This window comes from Phasianus colchicus, chromosome 32, assembly GCF_987193195.1.
Source record: "Phasianus colchicus chromosome 32, bPhaCol1.hap1.1, whole genome shotgun sequence".
In the NCBI taxonomy this organism is placed as follows: domain Eukaryota; kingdom Metazoa; phylum Chordata; class Aves; order Galliformes; family Phasianidae; genus Phasianus; species Phasianus colchicus.
Genome location: NC_143467.1, coordinates 1,566,593 through 1,587,148, shown reverse-complemented (window position 1 = coordinate 1,587,148; position 20,556 = coordinate 1,566,593). Strand labels below are relative to the sequence as shown.

The 20,556-nt window shown below is 57.7% G+C and overlaps 1 protein-coding gene across 6 annotated transcripts in view; it reads right to left on the bottom strand.

Moving 5' to 3' along the window:
* The window catches only part of NPHS1 (NPHS1 adhesion molecule, nephrin), a 79,059-nt gene that overhangs the window by 7,846 nt on the left and 50,657 nt on the right, over window positions 1-20,556 (bottom strand). For 4 of the 6 annotated variants that reach the window (XM_090128156.1, XM_090128152.1, XM_090128157.1 and 1 more), the window contains exons 14-18: window positions 16,065-16,202; window positions 13,828-13,965; window positions 10,825-10,946; window positions 4,422-4,605; window positions 1,103-1,250 (exon numbers count right to left, since the gene is read on the bottom strand). In XM_090128156.1, the coding sequence (XP_089984282.1) occupies window positions 1,103-1,250; window positions 4,422-4,605; window positions 10,825-10,946; window positions 13,828-13,965; window positions 16,065-16,202 (730 nt within the window). The remainder of the gene's footprint in view (window positions 1-1,102; window positions 1,251-4,421; window positions 4,606-10,824; window positions 10,947-13,827; window positions 13,966-16,064; window positions 16,203-20,556) is intronic. The other 2 variants (XM_090128154.1, XM_090128153.1) reach the window with 2 other exon arrangements.

The following is a 20,556-nucleotide window of genomic DNA, read 5'->3' as shown; positions in this document are numbered from 1 at the left end:
GAGGGACTGGGAGGGAATTGGGGGGAACTGGGAGGGACTGGGAGGGCCTGGGAGGGGAATGGGGGGAACTGGGAGGGAATGGGGGGAACTGGGAGGACTGGGAGGGGAATGGGGGGAACTGGGAGGGACTGGGAGGGACTGGGAGGGGAATGGGGGGAACTGGGAGGACTGGGAGGGACTGGGAGGGACTGGGAGGGGAATGGGGGGAACTGGGAGGGACTGGGAGGGACTGGGAGGGGAATGGGGGGGAACTGGGAGGACTGGGAGGACTGGGAGGGACTGGGAGCACTGGGAAGGGGAGCAGGGGGGAACTGGGAGCTGGGAGGGAATGGGAGGGACTGGGAGGGGAATGGAAGGGACTGGGCGGGACTGGGAGGTAATGGGAGGGAGAGCAGGGGGAACTGGGAGGACTGGGAGGGACTGGGAGGACTGGGAGGTCTGGGAGGGGGAGCGGGAGGGGAACTGGGGGGACTGGGAGGGACTGGGAGGGGAATGGGGGAGAACTGGGGGGGACTGGGAGGACTTCGAGGGACTGGGAGGTAGAGTGGCTGGGAACTGGGGGGGACTGGGCGGGACTGGGAGGACTGGGAGGGGGAATGGGGGGAACTGGGAGGACTGGGAGGGACTGGGGGGAACTGGGAGGGACTGGGAGGGACTGGGAGGGGGAATGGGGGGGAACTGGGAGGACTGGGAGGACTGGGTGGGACTGGGGGGAACTGGGAGGACTGGGAGGGACTGGGAGGGGAATGGGGGGGAACTGGGAGGACTGGGAGGGAGAATGGGGGGAACTGGGAGGAACTGGGCCTGGACTGGGACAGAGCTGGGGTGGAACGCTGATCCCGGCTAAATCTGATTGGTTCCCTTTGTGCCCAACTAAATCTGATTGGCTCCCGCTGACCCCAGCTGGCTCTGATTGGTTCCCGTTCACCCCAACCAAATCTGATTGGCTCCTGCTGACCCCAGCTGGCTCTGATTGGTTCCTGTTGACCCCAACTAAATCTGATTGGCTCCTGTTGACCCCCAACTGGCTCTGATTGGTTCCCGTTCACCCCAAGTAAATCTAATTGGCTCCCGCTGACCCTGCCAGGCTCTGATTGGTTACCGGTCGCCGTCGGGCGGCAGTGATTGGCCGTAGTGCTCCCAGCTCAGCTCCACAGGCGGAACCCCCCGCGCTCGGCACCGCAGCTCCGCCACCTCGGCGCCATCCGGCACCGCCACCACCTCCGTGTCGTCCTCCAGCTCGGGGCCGTCTGGGGTCAGGGGTCAAAGGTCAGGGGTCAGGGGGGTCAAGGAGGGCACCGTGGTGTCCTCGTAGGTGGGAGACCCCAATGGATGAACTCTGCGAGGTCCCCCGTGATGGCCCCAATAATGACCCCAAAAACGAGCCCAGTGATGTCCTCCATGATGGCCCCCAAGATGGCCCCCATGATGTCCCCATGATGTCCCCAACAATGACCCCCAAAACGACCCCAAAGATGTCCTCTATGATGTCCCCATGATGTCCCTAATGGATGTCCTCCATGATGTCCCCAATAACGACCCCAATTATGACCCCAATGATGTCCCCATGGATGTCCCCAATGATGTCCTCCATGATGTCCTCCATGATGTCCCCATAGATGACCCCATAGATGTCCCCAGTGATGTCCCCATGGATGTCCCCAATGATGTCCCCAGTTGTGTCCTCCATGATGTCCTCCATGATGTCCCCAACAACGACCCCAATAATGACCCCAATAATGTCCCCATAGATGTCCCCAATTGTGTCCTCCATGATGTCCCCAACAACGACCCCAACAATGACCCCAAAAACGACCCCATGATGGCCTCCATTATGTCCCCCCATGATGTCCCCATAGATGTCCCCAATGATGTCCCCATGATGTCCTCCATGATGTCCCCATGGATGTCCCAACAGATGGACCCCAATGATGTCCCCATGATGTCCCCAATTATGTCCTCCATGACGTCCCCATGATGTCCCCAACAACGACCCCAACAATGACCCCAATGATGTCCCCATGGATGTCCTCCATGATGTCCCCATAGCTGTCCCCATAGATGTCCCCATGATGTCCCCATTGATGTCCCCAATGATATCCCCATAATGTCCCCAACAATGACCCCAATAATGTCCCCAATGATGTCCCCAGTTGTGTCCTCCATGATGTCCCCAAAGATGTCCCCATGGATGTCCCCATGATGTCCCCATGATGTCCCCAACAACGACCCCAATAATGTCCCCAATGATGTCCCCATGGTTGTCCCAACAGACGGACCCCAATGATGTCCCCATGATCTCCCCAACAATGACCTCAACAATGACCCCAATGATGTCCCCATGGATGTCATCCATGATGTCCCCACGATGTCCCCAACAACGACCCCAACAATGTCCCCAATGATGTCCCCATGGATGTCCTCCATGATGTCCCCGTGATGTCCCCATTGTTGTCCCCAATGATGTCCCCAACAATGACCCCAATAATGTCCCCAATGATGTCCCCAGTTGTGTCCTCCATGATGTCCCCAATGATGTCCCCATGGATGTCCCCATGATGTCCCCATGATGTCCCCAACAACGACCCCAATAATGACCCCAATGATGTCCCCATGGATGTCCCCAATTATGTAGTCCATGATCTCCTCCATGATCTCCTCCATGATGTCCCCATGATGTCCCCAGTGATGTCATCCATGACGTCCCCACGATGTCCCCAACAACGACCCCAACAATGACCCCAATGATGTCCCCATGGATGTCCCCATAGATGTCCCCACTTCGGTCCCCACAGTGTCCCCATATCCATCCCCACAATGTCCCCATCCCCCTCCCCCTAGCGTTCCCATTTCTGTCCCCACAGCGTCCCCATGTCCATCCCAACAATGTCCCCATGTCCAACCCCACAATGTCCCCATGACTGTCCCCACAATGTCCCTATGAATGTCCCCATGTCCACCACCACAATGTCCCCATGTCCGTCCCCACAGTGTCCCCATGTCCGTCCCCACAGTGTCCCCATCCCCTTCCCCATAGTGTCCCCATTTCTGCCCCCCCATGTCCGTCCCCACAATGTCCCCATAACCATCCCTACAGCGTCCCCATGTCCGTCCCCCCAGCATCCCCATGTCTGTCCCCACAATGTCCCCATATGCATCCCCACAATGTCCCCATGTCCATCCACATAGCGTCCCCATTTCTGTCCCCCCACAATGTCCCCATGTCCGTCCCCACAGTGTCCCCATGTCCATGCCCACAGTGTCCCCATCCCCCTCCCCACAGTGTCCCCATTTCTGCCCCCCCAGCATCCCCATGTCCATCTCCACAATGTCCCCATGTCTGTCCCCACAATGTCCCCATGCCCCTCCCCACAATGTCCCCATGTCCATCCCCACAGTGTCCCCATGTCTGTCCCCATAGTGTCCCCATATCCATCCCCATAATGTCCCCATGTCCATCCCCACAATGTCCCTACGAATGTCCCCATGTCCCCACAGTGTCCCCATTTCCATCCCCACAATGTCCCCATGTCCGTCCCCACAATGTCCCCATATGCATCCCCACAATGTCCCCATGTCCATCCACATAGCGTCCCCATTTCTGTCCCCCCACAATGTCCCCATGTCCATCCCCACAGCATCCCCATGTCCGTCCCCACAGCGTCCCCCTCTCCAACCCCACAGTGTCCCCATTTCTGTCCCCCCAGCATCCCCATGCCCCTCCCCACGATGTCCCCATGTCCATCCCCACAATGTCCCCACGTCCGTCCCCACGATGTCCCCATGTCCGTCCCCACAGCGTCCCCATGTCCGTCCCCACAGTGTCCCCATTTCTATCCCAACAGTGTCCCCATGTCCGTCCCCACGATGTCCCCATGTCTGTTCCCACAGCGTCCCCATGTCCGTCCCCACAATGTCCCCCTCTCCAACCCCATAGTGTCCCCATTTCTGTCCCCCCATCCATCCCCATGCCCCTGCCCACAATGTCCCCATGTCCATCCCCACAATGTCCCTATGAATGTCCCCATGTCCATCCCCCCAGCGTCCCCAAGTCCATCCCCACAATGTCCCCATGTCCGTCCCCACAATGTCCCCATGTCCATGCCCACAGTGTCCCCATCCCCCTCCCCACAGTGTCCCCATTTCTGCTCCCCCAGCATCCCCATGTCCGTCCCCACAATGTCCCCACGTCCGTCCCCACAATGTCCCCATATCCATCCCCCCAGCATCCCCATGTCCGTCCCCACAATGTCCCCATGTCCGTCCCCACAATGTCCCCATGTCCGTCCCCACAATGTCCCCATATCCATCCCCCCAGCATCCCCATGTCCATCCCCACAATGTCCCCATGTCCGACCCCACAGCGTCCCCAGGTCCGTCCCCACGATGTCCCCCTGCCCGCCCCCACGCCCCCCACTCACATCTGACCACCATCCTGACGATGGCCCGTGCCGAGGGCGCGACCCCATTGTCCACGCGGCACTCGTAGGGCCCCGCCAGCTCCCTGCGAGCTCCCAGCACCCGCAGGCGGCCCCGTGGGGCGAACCCCACAGCCTGCAGCCCGGGGGGCAGCGGCCCCGGAACGGCCCCGTCGGCTGCCTCCTGCTGGGGAACCCCGTTGTGGCACATTCAGTCCCCATCGGGACCCCATGGGGAGCCCATAGCCCCACTGTGTCCCATTGGGATCCCATAACCCCATTGTGTCCCATTGGGACCCCATTGGGACCCATAACCCCATTGTGTGCCACTGGGACCCCATAACCCCATTGTGTCCCATTGGGACCCCATTGGGACCCATAACCCCATTGTGTGCCACTGGGACCCCATAACCCCATTGTGTCCCATTGGGACCCCATTGGGACCCCAGAAACCCATTGTGTCCCATTGGGACCCCATAACCCCATTATGTCCCATTGTGTCCCATCGGGACCCCATAACCTCATTGTGTCCCATTGTGTCCCATTGGGACCCCATTGGGACCCATAACCCCATTGTGTGCCACTGGGACCCCATTGGGAGCCCATAGCCCCACTGTGTCCCATTGGGACCCCATAACCCCATTGTGTCCCATTGTGTCCCATTGGGACCCCATAACCCCATTATGTCCCATTGTGTCCCATTGGGACCCCATAACCTCATTGTGTCCCATTGTGTCCCATTGGGACCCCATTGGGACCCATAACTCCATTGTGTCCAACTGGGACCCCATAACCCCATTGTGTCCCATTGGGACCCCATTGGGACCCCAGAAACCCATTGTGTCCCACTGGGACCCCATGGGGAGCCCATAACCCCATTGTGTCCCATTGTGTCCCATTGGGACCTCATTGTGTCCCATTATGTCCTATTGGGACCCCATAACCCCATTGTGTCCCATTGGGACCCCATTGGGACCCATAACCCCATTGTGTGCCACTGGGACCCCATAACCCCATTGTGTCCCATTGGGACCCCATTGGGACCCCATAACCCCATTATGTCCCATTGTGTCCCATTGGGACCCCATAACCTCATTGTGTCCCATTGTGTCCCATTGGGACCCCATTGGGACCCATAACCCCATTGTGTGCCACTGGGACCCCATAACCCCATTGGGTCCCATTCAGTCCCCATCGGGACCCCATGAGGAGCCCATAACCCCATTGTGTCCCATTGGGACCCCATGGGGAACCCATAATCCCACTGTGGCCCATTAGGACCCCATTGGGACCCCATAACCCCATTGTGTCCCATTGGGACCTCATAACCTCATTGTGTCCCATTGGGACCCCATTGGGACCCCATAAACCCATTGTGCCCCATTGTGTCCTATTGGGACCCCATAACCCCATTGTGTCCCATTGGGACCTCATTGGGACCCCATAACCCCATTGTGCCCCATTGTGTCCTATTGGGACCCCATAACCCCATTGTGTCCCATTGGGACCCCATAACCCCACTGTGTCCCATTGTGTCTCCATTGGGACCCCATTGGGACCCCATAACCCCATTGTGTGCCACTGGGACCCCATAACCCCATTATGCCGCATTGTGTCCCATTGTGCCCCCATAATCCCATTTACCCCATAAGCCAATAGCACCCTATAGACCCCACATAACCCCATATCTCCCCATAGAACCCCATATCCCCCCATATCCCCCCATATCGCCCCATATCCCCCATAGAGACCCCATATCCCCCCATAGAACCCCATATCCCCCCATATCCCCCCATATCCCCCATATCCCCCATAGAGACCCCATATCCCCCCATATCCCCCCATATCGCCCCATATCCCCCATAGAGACCCCATATCCCCCCATAGAACCCCATATCCCCCCATATCCCCCATATCCCCCACACCCCCCCATAACCCCATAACCCCCGATATCCCCCCATATCCCCCATATCCCCCACACCCCCCCATAACCCCATAACCCCCGATATCCCCCCATATCCCCCACACCCCCCATATCCCCCATAACCCCATATCTCCCCATATCGCCCATATACCCCCATATTCCCCATAGAGACCCAATAGGGACCCCATATCCCCCCATATCCCCCATATCCCCCCATATCCCCCCATATCCCCCATATCCCCCATATCCCCCACATCCCCCATATCCCCCATATCCCCCATATCCCCCATATCCCCCACATCCCCCATATCCCCCATATCCCCCATATCCCCCATATCCCCCATATCCCCCATATCCCCCATATTCCTCATAGAGACCCAATAGGGACCCCATATGCCCCCATATCCCCCCATATCCCACCATATCCCCCCATAGAGACCCCATATCCCCCATATCCCCCATAGAGACCCAATAGGGACCCCATATCCCGATATCCCCCATATCCCCCCATAACCCCATATCCCCCATAACCCCATAACCCCATAACCCCATATCCCCCCATATCCCCCCATATCCCCCATATCCCCCATATCCCCCCATAACCCCATACCCCCCATATCCCCCCATATCCCCCATACCCCCCATATCCCCCCATAGAGACCCCATATCCTCCATATCCCCCCATATCCCCCATATCCCCCCATATCCCCCATAGAGACCCAATAGGGACCCCATATCCCCCCATATCCCCCCACACCCCCCATAACCCCACACCCCCCATAACCCCACACCCCCCATAACCCCATAACCCCATAACCCCATAACCCCACACCCCCCATAACCCCATAACCCCATAACCCCATAACCCCACACCCCCCATAACCCCATAACCCCATAACCCCATAACCCCATATCCCCCATAACCCCATAACCCCATTTCCCCCATAACCCCATATCCCCCATATCCCCCCATATCGCCCATATCCCCCCATATTCCCCATAGAGACCCAATAGGGACCCCATATCCCCCCATATCCCCCAAATCCCCCCATAGAGACCCCATATCCCCCATATCCCCCACACCCCCCATATCCCCCATAACCCCATACCCCCCATATCCCCCCATATCCCCCATATCCCCCATATCCCCCCATATCCCCCATAGAACCCCATATCCCCCCATATCCCCCACACCCCCCATAACCCCATATCCCATAACCCCATAACCCCATATCCCCCATAACCCCATAACCCCATAACCCCATAACCCCATAACCCCATATCCCCATAACCCCATAACCCCATAACCCCATATCCCCCACACCCCCCATAACCCCATATCCCATAACCCCATATCCCCCATAACCCCATAACCCCATAACCCCATAACCCCATATCCCCATATCCCCATAACCCCACACCCCCCATAACCCCATAACCCCATAACCCCATATCCCCATATCCCCATATCCCCATAACCCCATAACCCCATATCCCCCCATATCCCCCATATCCCCCACACCCCCCATAACCCCATAACCCCATATCCCATAACCCCATAACCCCACACCCCCCATAACCCCATAACCCCATAACCCCATATCCCCCATAACCCCATAACCCCACCCCCCCCATATCCCCCATAACCCCATAACCCCATAACCCCATAACCCCATATCCCCCCATATTCCCCATAGAGACCCAGTAGGGACCCAATATGCCCCCATATCCCCCATATCCCCCCATGTTCCCCATTGAGACCCAGTAGGGACCCCAAATCCCCCCATATCCCCCCATATCCCCCCATATTCCCCACAGAGACCCAACAGGGACCCCATATCCCCCATATCCCCCCATATCCCCCCATAGAGACCCCATATCCCCCCATATCCCCCATATCCCCCATATCCCCCATAGAGACCCAATAGGGACCCCATATCCCCCCATAGAACCCCATATCCCCCCATATCCCCACATAGAGACCCCATATCCCCCCATATCCCCATAACCCCATAACCCCATAACCCCATATCCCCCATATCCCCCCATAACCCCATATCCCCCACACCCCCCATATCCCCCATAACCCCATAACCCCATAACCCCATAACCCCACACCCCCCATAACCCCATATCCCCATAACCCCACAGCCCCCATAACCCCATAACCACATAACCCCACACCCCCCATAACCCCATAACCCCATAACCCCATATCCCCCATAACCCCATAACCCCATAACCCCATAACCCCATAACCCCATAACCCCATATCCCCCATAACCCCATAACCCCATAACCCCATAACCCCATATCCCCCCATATCCCCCCATATCCCCCCATATTCCCCATAGAGACCCCATATCCCCCATATCCCCCCATGTTCCCCATTGAGACCCAGTAGGGACCCCAAATCCCCCCATATCCCCCCATATCCCCCCATATTCCCCATAGAGACCCAACAGGGACCCCATATCCCCCATATCCCCCATAGAGACCCAATAGGGACCCCATATCCCCCCATAGAACCCCATATCCCCCCCTATCCCCACATAGAGACCCCATATCCCCCCATATCCCCATAACCCCATAACCCCATAACCCCATACCCCCCATATCCCCCCATATCCCCCATATCCCCTCATATCCCCCCATATCCCCCCATATTCCCCACAGAGACCCAGTAGGGACCCCATAGAACCCCATATCCCCCCATATCCCCCCACATCCCCCACATCCCCCATATCCCCCATATCCCCGATATCCCCCCATAGAGACCCCATATCCCCCCATATCCCCCATAACCCCATAACCCCATAACCCCATATCCCCCATAACCCCATAACCCCATAACCCCATATCCCATAACCCCATAACCCCATAACCCCATATCCCATAACCCCATAACCCCATAACCCCATATTCCCCATAACCCCATAACCCCATAACCCCATATCCCATAACCCCATAACCCCATAACCCCATAACCCCATATCCCCCATAACCCCATAACCCCATAACCCCATATCCCATAACCCCATAACCCCATAACCCCACACCCCCCATAACCCCATAACCCCATAACCCCATATCCCATTTCCCCCATAACCCCATAACCACATAACCCCATAACCCCATAACCCCATATCCCATAACCCCATAACCCCATAACCCCATAACCCCATATCCCATAACCCCATAACCCCATAACCCCATATCCCCCATAACCCCATAACCCCATAACCCCATATCCCATAACCCCATAACCCCATATCCCATTTCCCCCATAACCCCATAACCCCATAACCCCATATCCCATTTCCCCCATAACCCCATAACCACATAACCCCATAACCCCATAACCCCATATCCCATAACCCCATAACCCCATAACCCCATAACCCCATAACCCCATATCCCCCATAACCCCATAACCCCATAACCCCATATCCCATAACCCCATAACCCCATAACCCCACACCCCCCATAACCCCATAACCCCATAACCCCATAACCCCATAACCCCATATCCCATAACCCCATAACCCCATATCCCCCATAACCCCATAACCCCATAACCCCATAACCCCATAACCCCATATCCCCCATAACCCCATAACCCCATAACCCCATATCCCATAACCCCATAACCCCATATCCCATATCCCCCATAACCCCATAACCCCATAACCCCATATCCCATTTCCCCCATAACCCCATAACCCCATATCCCATAACCCCATAACCCCATATCCCATAACCCCATAACCCCATATCCCATAACCCCATAACCCCATAACCCCATATCCCATAACCCCATAACCCCATAACCCCACACCCCCCATAACCCCATAACCCCATAACCCCATAACCCCATAACCCCATAACCCCATATCCCATAACCCCATAACCCCATATCCCCCATAACCCCATAACCCCATAACCCCATAACCCCATAACCCCATATCCCCCATAACCCCATAACCCCATAACCCCATATCCCATTTCCCCCATAACCCCATAACCCCATATCCCATAACCCCATAACCCCATATCCCATAACCCCATAACCCCATATCCCATATCCCCCATAACCCCATAACCCCATAACCCCATAACCCCATATCCCCCATAACCCCATAACCCCATAACCCCATATCCCATAACCCCATAACCCCATAACCCCACACCCCCCATAACCCCATAACCCCATAACCCCATAACCCCATAACCCCATAACCCCATATCCCATAACCCCATAACCCCATATCCCCCATAACCCCATAACCCCATAACCCCATAACCCCATAACCCCATATCCCCCATAACCCCATAACCCCATAACCCCATATCCCATTTCCCCCATAACCCCATAACCCCATATCCCATAACCCCATAACCCCATATCCCATAACCCCATAACCCCATATCCCATAACCCCATAACCCCATATCCCATAACCCCATAACCCCACAGCCCTACCAGCCTCCCCCACCGCAGGCTCTCCCTGCCCATGGGTTTCCCTTCCGCCTCGCACAGCAGCTCTGCAGAGCCGCCCTCCTCCACCAGCACGGGGTCCGGCGCCCGCAGGATGCGGGGGGGGTCTGCGGGGTCAGAGGTCACGGGGGGTCAGAGGTCATGGGGGGTCAGAGGGCAAGGGGGTCAGAGGGCAAGGGGGGTGTGTGGGGGGGACGGTCTATGGGGTGATATGGGGTGATAAGGAGTCTCTGTGGGTTTCTATGCGTCTCTATGGGTCTCTATGGGGCTCTATGGGGTTTCTATGGGTCCCTATGGGGCTCTATGGGGTTTCTATGGGTCCCTATGGGGTCTCTATGTGTCTCTATGTGTCTCTATGGGTCCCTATGGGGCTCTATGGGTCTCTATGGGTCTCTATGGGGTTTCTATGGGTCTCTATGGGGCTCTATGGGGTCTCTATGTGTCTCTATGGGTCTCTATGGGGCTCTATGGGTCTCTATGGGTCTCTATGGGGTCTCTATGGGGCTCTATGGGGTCTCTATGTGTCTCTATGGGTCTCTATGTGTCTCTATGTGTCTCTATGGGTCTCTATGGGGCTCTATGGGTCTCTATGGGGCTCTATGGGTCTCTATGGGTCTCTATGGGGTCTCTATGGGGCTCTATGGGGCTCTATGGGGCTCTATGGGTCTCTATGTGTCTCTATGGGTCTCTATGGGTCTCTATGGGGTTTCTATGGGGTCTCTATGGGGTCTCTATGGGTCTCTATGGGTCTCTATGGGTCTCTATGGGGCTCTATGGGGTCTCTATGTGTCTCTATGGGTCTCTATGGGGTTTCTATGGGTCCCTATGGGGCTCTATGGGTCCCTATGGGGTCTCTATGTGTCTCTATGGGTCTCTATGTGTCTCTATGGGTCTCTATGGGTCTCTATGGGGCTCTATGGGGTCTCTATGTGTCTCTATGGGTCTCTATGGGTCTCTATGGGTCTCTATGGGGCTCTATGGGGCTCTATGGGGTTTCTATGGGTCTCTATGGGCCTCTATGGGTCTCTATGGGTCTCTATGGGTCTCTATGTGTCTCTATGGGGTCTCTATGGGTCTCTATGGGCCTCTATGGGTCTCTATGGGGTCTCTATGGGTCTCTATGTGTCTCTATGGGGTCTCTATGGGTCTCTATGGGTCTCTATGGGGTTTCTATGGGGTTTCTATGGGTCCCTATGGGGCTCTATGGGGTTTCTATGGGTCTCTATGGGGTCTCTATGTGTCTCTATGTGTCTCTATGGGTCTCTATGGGTCTCTATGCGTCTCTATGGGTCTCTATGGGTCTCTATGGGGCTCTATGGGGTCTCTAAGTGTCTCTATGGGTCTCTATGGGGCTCTATGGGTCTCTATGGGGTTTCTATGGGTCCCTATGGGGTCTCTATGGGGTCACTATGGGTCCCCATGGGTCCCTATGGGTCCCTATGGGTCTCTATGGGTCTCTATGGGGCTCTATGGGTCTCTATGGGTTTCTATGGGGTTTCTATGGGTCCCTATGGGGCTCTATGAGTCTCTAGGGGGCTCTATGGGGTTCTATGTGTCTCTATGGGTCTCTATGGGTCCCTATGGGGCTCTATGGGTCTCTATGTGTCTCTATGGGTCCCTATGGGGTCTCTATGGGTCTCTATGGGGTTTCTATGGGGTCCCTATGGGGCTCTATGGGTCTCTAAGGGGGGGTTCTATGGGTTTCTATGTGTCTCTATGGGGCTCTATGGGGTTTCTATGGGTGTCTATGGGGCTCTATGGGGTTCTATGTGTCTCTATGGGTCTCTATGGGGTCTCTATGGGGTCTCTATGGGTCCCTATGGGTCTCTATGGGGTTTCTATGGGTCTCTATGGGTCTCTATGGGTCTCTATGGGTCTCTCTATGGGGGTTTCTATGGGCCTCTATGTGTCTCTATGGGTCTCTATGGGGCTCTATTGGTCTCTATGGGTCTCTATGGGGTTTCTATGGGTCTCTATGGGTCCCTATGTGTCTCTATGGGGTCTCTATGGGTGTCTATGGGGTTTCTATGGGGTCTCTATGGGTCTCTATGGGTCTCTATGGGGTCTCTATGTGTCTCTATGGGTCTCTATGGGGTTTCTATGGGTCTGTATGGGGTCCCTATGGGTCTCTATGGGGTTTCTATGGGCCTCTATGTGTCTCTATGGGTCTCTATGGGGCTCTATGGGTCTCTATGGGTCTCTATGGGGTTTCTATGGGGCTCTATGGGTCTCTATGGGGTTTCTATGGGGGGTGTGGGTCTCTATGGGGCTCTATGGGGTCTCTATGGGTCTCTATGGGGTCTCTATGGGTCTCTATGGGTCTCTATGGGGTTTCTATGGGTCCCTATGGGGCTCTATGGGTCTCTATGGGTCTCTATGGGGTCTCTATGGGTCCCTATGGGGCTCTATGGGGTCTCTATGGTTCTCTATGGGTCTGTATGGGGTCCCTATGGGTCTCTATGGGGTTTCTATGGGGTCTCTATGTGTCTCTATGTGTCTCTATGGGTTCCTATGGGTCTCTGTGGGTCTCTATGGGGTCTCTATGTGTCGCTATGGGTCTCTGTGGGGTCTCTATGGGTCCCTATGGGTCCCTATGGATCTCTATGGGGTCTCTATGTGTCGCTATGGGTCTCTGTGGGGTCTCTATGGGTCCCTATGGGTCCCTATGGATCTCTATGGGGTCTCTATGTGTCGCTATGGGTCTCTGTGGGGTCTCTGTGGGGTCTCTATGGGTCCCTATGGATCTCTATGGGGTCTCTATGTGTCGCTATTGGTCTCTGTGGGGTCTCTATGGGTCCCTATGGGTCCCTATGGGTCCCTATGTGTCTCTATGGGGTTTCTATAGGTCCCTATGGGTCTCTATGGGGTTTCTATAGGTCTCCATGTGTCCCTATGTGTCTCTGGTTTCTCTATGGTACCTCCGTATCTCCCCATATTCCCCCCCCCTGCAGTTCCCCTCCCGGCCGCCAGGTGTCGCTGCCCGCTCACAGTGCACGACGAGGCGCACGGCGGCGCTGCCGCTCCCCTCGCTGTTGCTGCAGCTCAGGCCGTAGAGCCCCGCGTCCCCCCGCGTCGCGTTGGCCACCAGCAGCGCCGTCCCGCGCAGCCGCAGGCGAGCGCCCTCTGCTGGTGGGACGGGGAATTGACTCTACGGACCAGTATGGACCAGTATGGACCAGTATGGACCAGTATGGGGATGTATAGGTTAGTACGGACCAGTATGGACCAGTATGGGGATGTATAGGTTAGTATGGACCAGTATGGGGATGTACGGACCAGTACAGACCAGTATGGGGATGTATAGGTTAGTATGGACCAGTATGGGGCAGTATGGACCAGTATGGACCAGTATGGAGATGTAAGGGTTAGTACGGACCAGTATGGACCAGTATGGGGATGTATAGGTTAGTATGGACCAGTTCGGGGCAGTATGGACCTGTATGGACCAGTATGGGGCAGTGGGGACCAGTATGGACCAGTATGGACCAGTATGGACCAGTATGGGGATGTATAGGTTGGTATGGACCAGTTCAGGGCAGTATGGACCTGTATGGACCAGTATGGGGCAGTGGGGACCAGTATGGACCAGTATGGAGGAGTATGGACCAGTATGGGGATGTATAGGTTAGTATGGACCAGTATGGGGCAGTATGGACCAGTATGGACCAGTACAGATCAATATGGGAATGTATAGCTTAGAATGGACCAGTATGAACCAGTATGGACCAGTATGGACCAGTATGGACCAGTACAGACCAGTGTGGGGATGTATAGGTTAGTATGGACCAGTACAGACCAGTACAGACCAGTATGGGTCAATATAGGTTAGTATGGACCAGTACAGGGCTGTATGGGCCAGTGTGGTTCATTATGGGCCGGTATGGACCAGTGTGGCCCAGTATAGACCAGTACGGACCAGTACAGACCAATATGGGTGGGTACGGATCAGTGCTGGTCAATATGGGTTTGTATGGGGCAGGATGGGTCTGTATGGACCCTCCCAGTCCGTCCCAGTCCGTCCCAGTCCCCCCATATCCCCCCATATCCCCCCATGCCCCCTCCCAGTCCATCCCAGTCCCTCCCAGTCCCCCCATATCCCCCCCATACTGCCTCCCAGTCCCCCTATATACCCCCATATCCCCCCCCATATCCCCCCCATGCCCCCTCCCAATCCCTCCCAATCCCTCCCAGTCCCCCCATATCCCCCCCATGCCCCCTCCCAGTCCGTCCCAGTCCGTCCCAGTCCCTCCCAGTCCCCCCATAACCTCCCATATCCCCTTCATATCCCCCCCATACCCTCTCCCAGTCCGTTCCAGTCCCTCCCACTCCCCCCATATCCCCCCATATGCCCCCCATGCCCCCTCCCAGCCCCCCCATAACCTCCCATATCCCCCCCATACCCCCTCCCAGTTCCTCCCAGTCCCTCCCAGTCCCCCCATATCCCCCCCATACTGCCTCCCAGTCCCCCCATAACCCCCCATATCCCCCCCATACCCCCCCCCAGTCCCTCCCAGCTCCCCCATATCCCCCCCATACCCTCTCCCAGTCCATCCCAGTCCCTCCCAGTCCCCCCATAACCTCCCATATCCCCTTCATATCCCCCCCATACCCTCTCCCAGTCCATCCCAGTGCCTCCCAGCCCCCCCATAACCCCCCATATCCCCCCCGTACCCCCTCCCAGCCCCTCCCAGTCCCTCCCAGTCCCCACATATCCCCCCCATATCCCCTCCCAGTCCCTCCCAGTCCCCCCATAACCTCCCATATCCCCCCCATACCCGCTCCCAGTCCCTACCAGCTCCCCCATATCCCCCCCATGCCCCCTCCCAGCCCCTCCCAGTCCCTCCCAGTCCCCCCATATCCCCCATACCCCCTCCCAGTCCCCCCATATCCCCCCGTATCCCCCCATAACCCCCCATATCCCCCCCATATCCCCTCCCAGCCCCTCCCAATCCCCCCATAACCCCCCATAACCCCCCATACCCCCTCCCAGTCCCCCCATATCCCCCCATATGCCCCCATATGCCCCCATATCCCCCCCATATCCCCTCCCAGTCCCTCCCAGTCCCTCCCAGTCCCCCCATATCCCCCCATAACCCCCCATATCCCCCCATATCCCCTCCCAGTCCCTCCCAGTCCCCCCATATCCCCCCATATCCCCCCATATCCCCCCATATCCCCCCCATACCCCCTCCCAGTCCCTCCCAGTCCGTCCCAGTCCCCCCCACCGTCTCTCAGCTGCGTCCCATCGCGGCTCCAGACGCAGCTCTGCGTTGGGGGCTGGGCTCTGACAGCGGCGCTCAGCTCCGCCCCTCCCCCCTCCAGGACCACCATGGGCTCAGCGGGCAGCGACACCAGCGGGGGGTCTGGGGTCACGTGGGGTCACGTGGGGTCGCGTGGGGTCGCGTGGGGTCGCGTGGGGTCGCGCGGGGTCAAATGGGGTCACGTGGGGGATATGGGGTTTATGGGGTCATGTGGGGTCAAATGGGATCATATGGGGTCAAGTGGGGTCACGTGAGGTCACGTGGGGTCGCGCGGGGTCAAATGGGGTCACGTGGGGGATATGGGGTTTATGGGGTCATGTGGGGTCATGTGGGGTCAAATGGGATCATATGGGGTCAAGTGGGGTCACGTGAGGTCACGTGGGGTCACGCGGGGTCATGCAGGGTCAAGTGGGGTCATGTGGGGGACATAGGGTCATGTAGGGTCATGTTGGGGATGTGGGGTTTATGGGATCAAATGGGGCCATGTGGGGTCAAATGAGATCATATGGGGTCAAATGGGGTCACGTGGGGTCACGCGGGGTCACGTGGGGGATATAGGGTCACGTAGGGTCATGTCGGGGATGTGGGGTCAAATGGGGTCATGTGGGGTCATGTGGGGTCAAATGGGATCATATGGGGTCAAATGAGGTCAGGTGAGGTCACGTGGGGTCACATGGGGTCACATGAGGTCACGCGGGGTCATGCAGGGTCAAGTGGGGTCATGTGGGGGACATAGGGTCATGTAGGGTCATGTTGGGGCTGTGGGGTTTATGGGGTCACGTGGGGTCATGTGGGGTCATGTGGGGTTACGTGGGGTTCCGTGGGGTCACATGGGGTCACGCGGGGTCAAATGGGGTCACGTGGGGCACATAGGGTCATGTAGGGTCATGTTGGGGATGTGGAGTTTATGGGGACATGTGGGGTCATACAGGGTCAAATGGGGTCATATGGGGTCAAATGGGGTCATGTGGGGTCACATGAGGTCACTCGGGGTCACGTGGGGTCATGTGGGGGGTATAGGGTCACGTAGGGTCATGCAGGGGATATGGGGTTTATGGGGTCGTGTGGGGTCAAATGGGATCATATGGGATCATATGGGGTCAAATGGGGTCACGTGGGGTCATGCAGGGGATATAGGGTCATGTAGGGTCATGTAGGGGATGTGGGGTTTATGGGGTCACGTGGGGTCACGTGCGGTCATGCGGGGGATATAGGGTCATGTAGGGTCATGTAGGGGATATGGGGTTTATGGGGTCATGTGGGGTCAAGTGGGGTCATATGGGGTCGTGTGGGGTCAAATGGGGTCACGTGGGGTGCATGGGCTGTGGGGTTCTTATGGGGTTCTTATGGGGTTGTTATGGGCTGTGGGGTTGCGATGGGGTTGTTATGGGGTACTTATGGGGTTGTGATGGGGTCAGTGATGGGGTTGTTATGGGGTTGTGATGGGCTGTGGGGTTGTGCTGGGGTTGCTATGGGGTCAGTGATGGGGTTCTTATGGGCTGTGGAGTTCTTATGGGGTTCTTATGGGCTGTAGGATTATTATGGGGTTCTTATGGGGTTCTTATGGGGTTCTTATGGGCTGTAGGGCTATTATGGGGTTGTGATGGGGTTCTTATGGGGTTGTTATGGACTGTGGGGTTGTTATGGGGTTGTTATGGGGTTCTTATGGGCTGTGGGGTTCTTATGGGGTTCTTATGGGGTTCTTATGGGGTCAGTGATGGGGTTGTTATGGGGTTGCTATAGGGTCAGTGACGGGGTTCTTATGGGGTTCTTGTGGGGTTGTGATGGGGTTGCTATGGGGTGGTCATGGGGTGGTTATGGGGTGGTTAAGGAGTGGTTATGGGGTTGCTATGGGGTTGCTATGGGGTGGTTATGGGGTGGTTATAGGGTTGCTATGGGGTGGTTAAGGGGTGGTTATGAGGTGGTTATGGGGTGGCTATGGGGTTGCTATGGGGTGGCTATGGGGCTGCTGTGGGGTTGCTATGGGGTTGCTATGGGGTCGCTATGGGGTGGTTATGGGGTGGCTATGGCGTTGCTATGGGGTTGCTATGGGGTGGTTAAGGGGTCGCTATGGGGTGGCTATGGGGTGGCGATGGGGTTGCTATGGGGTCGCAATGGGGTCGCTATGGGGTGGTTATGGGGTGGTTATGGGGTGGTTATGGGGTCGCTATGGGGTGGCTACGGGGTTGCTATGGGGTGGTTATGGGGTGGTTATGGGGTCGCTATGGGGTCGCTATGGGGTGGCTATGGGGTGGTTATGGGGTCGCTATGGGGTGGCTATGGGGTGGTTATGGCGTTGCTATGGGGTTGCTATGGGGTGGTTAAGGGGTCGCTATGGGGTGGCTATGGGGTGGCGATGGGGTTGCTATGGGGTCGCTATGGGGTCGCTATGGGGTGGTTATGGGGTGGTTATGGGGTGGTTATGGGGTCGCTATGGGGTGGCTACGGGGTTGCTATGGGGTGGTTATGGGGTCGCTATGGGGTGGTTATGGGGTGGTTATGGGGTCGCTATGGGGTCGCTATGGGGTGGTTATGGGGTCACTATGGGGTCGCTATGGGGTGGCTATGCGGTGGTTATGGGGTCGCTATGGGGTGGTTATGGGGTGGCTATGGGGTCGCTATGGGGTGGCTATGGGGTGGCTATGGGGTGGCTATGGGGTGCTGTGGGCTCAGCGCTGGGGTTATGATGGGGTCGCTATGGGGTGGTTATGGGGTCACTATGGGGTCGCTATGGGGTGGCTATGCGGTGGTTATGGGGTCGCTATGGGGTGGTTATGGGGTGGCTATGGGGTGGTTATGGGGTTGCTATGGGGTGGCTATGGGGTGGCTATGGGGTGGTTAAGACGTCGCTATGGGGTGGCTATGGGGTGGCTATGGGGTGGTTAAGACGTCGCTATGGGGTGGCTATGGGGAGGCTATGGGGTCGCTATGGGATCACTATGGGGTCGCTATGGGGTGGCTATGGGGTGGTTATGGGGTTGCTATGGGGTGGTTATGGGGTTGCTATGGCGTTGCTATGGGGTTGCTATGGGGTGGTTAAGGGGTCGCTATGGGGTGGCTATGGGGTGGCTATGGGGTCGCTATGGGGTCGCTATGGGGTGGCTATGGGGTGGCTATGGGGTCGCTATGGGGTCGCTATGGGGTGGCTATGGGGTGGTTATGGGGTTGCTATGGGGTGGCTATGGGGTGGCTATGGGGTGGTTAAGACGTCGCTATGGGGTGGCTATGGGGAGGCTATGGGGTCGCTATGGGATCACTATGGGGTCGCTATGGGGTGGCTATGGGGTGGTTAAGACGTCGCTATGGGGTGGCTATGGGATCACTATGGGGTGGCTATGGGGTGCTGTGGGCCCAGCGCTGGGATTATTATGGGCTGCAGACGTACGGCGCAGCTGCAGGCGGGTCTGGGCGCTGACGGTGACGCCCAGCCGCTCGGCGCTGGCCCTGCAGGCGACGCTCAGCCCCGCGTCCTCGGCGCCGACGCGGAGCCGCAGCGAGGAGCGCGACTGCCAGCCGCCGAACGGCGCGGGGAGCGCCGGCAGCGCCAAGCCGGGCAGCCTGCGGGCGCAAGGCATTGTGGGGTGGGGCACCCGGGGCATTGTGGGATGGATGGGGGGGAGTGGGGGGGGTGACCCGGGGCATTGTGGGATATGGGGGGGGATTGGGGGAGGGGTCACCCGGTGCATTGTGGGATATGGGGGGGATTGGGAGGGTGTGTGACCCGGGGCATTGTGGGATATGGGGGGGATTGGGGGGGGGGGTCACCCGGGGCATTGTGGGATATGGGGGGGATTGGGGGATGAATGGGGGATTGGGGGGGGGTGTGACCCGGGGCATTGTGGGATATGGGGGGATTGGGGGGTGTGTGACCCGGGGCACTGTGGGATATGGGGGGGATTGGGGTGGGGCACCCGGGGCATTGTGGGATATGGGGGGGGATGGGGGGGGTGACCCGGGGCATTGTGGGATATGGGGGGGGATGGGGGGGGTGACCCGGGGCATTGTGGGATATGGGGGGGTGTGACCCGGGGCATTGTGGGATGTGTGACCCGGGGCATTGTGGGATGGATGGGGGGGAATGGGGGGGTGTGACCCGGGGCATTGTGGGGTGGGGCACCCGGGGCATTGTGGGATATGGGGGGGATTGGGGGGGGGGTCACCCGGTGCAATGTGGGATGGGGGGGATTGGGGGGGGTGTGTGACCCGGGGCATTGTGGGATGGATGGGGGGATTGGGGGGGGGGGGGGGTGACCCAGGGCATTGTGGGATATGGGGGGGAATGGGAGGGTGTGACCCGGGGCATTGTGGGATGGGTCACCCGGGGCATTGTGGGACATGGGGGGGATTGGGGGTTATGTGACCCGGGGAATTGTGGGATATGGGGGGGATTGGGGGGGGGTCACCCGGGGAATTGTGGGATATGGGGGGGATGGGGGGATGTCTGACCCGGGGCATT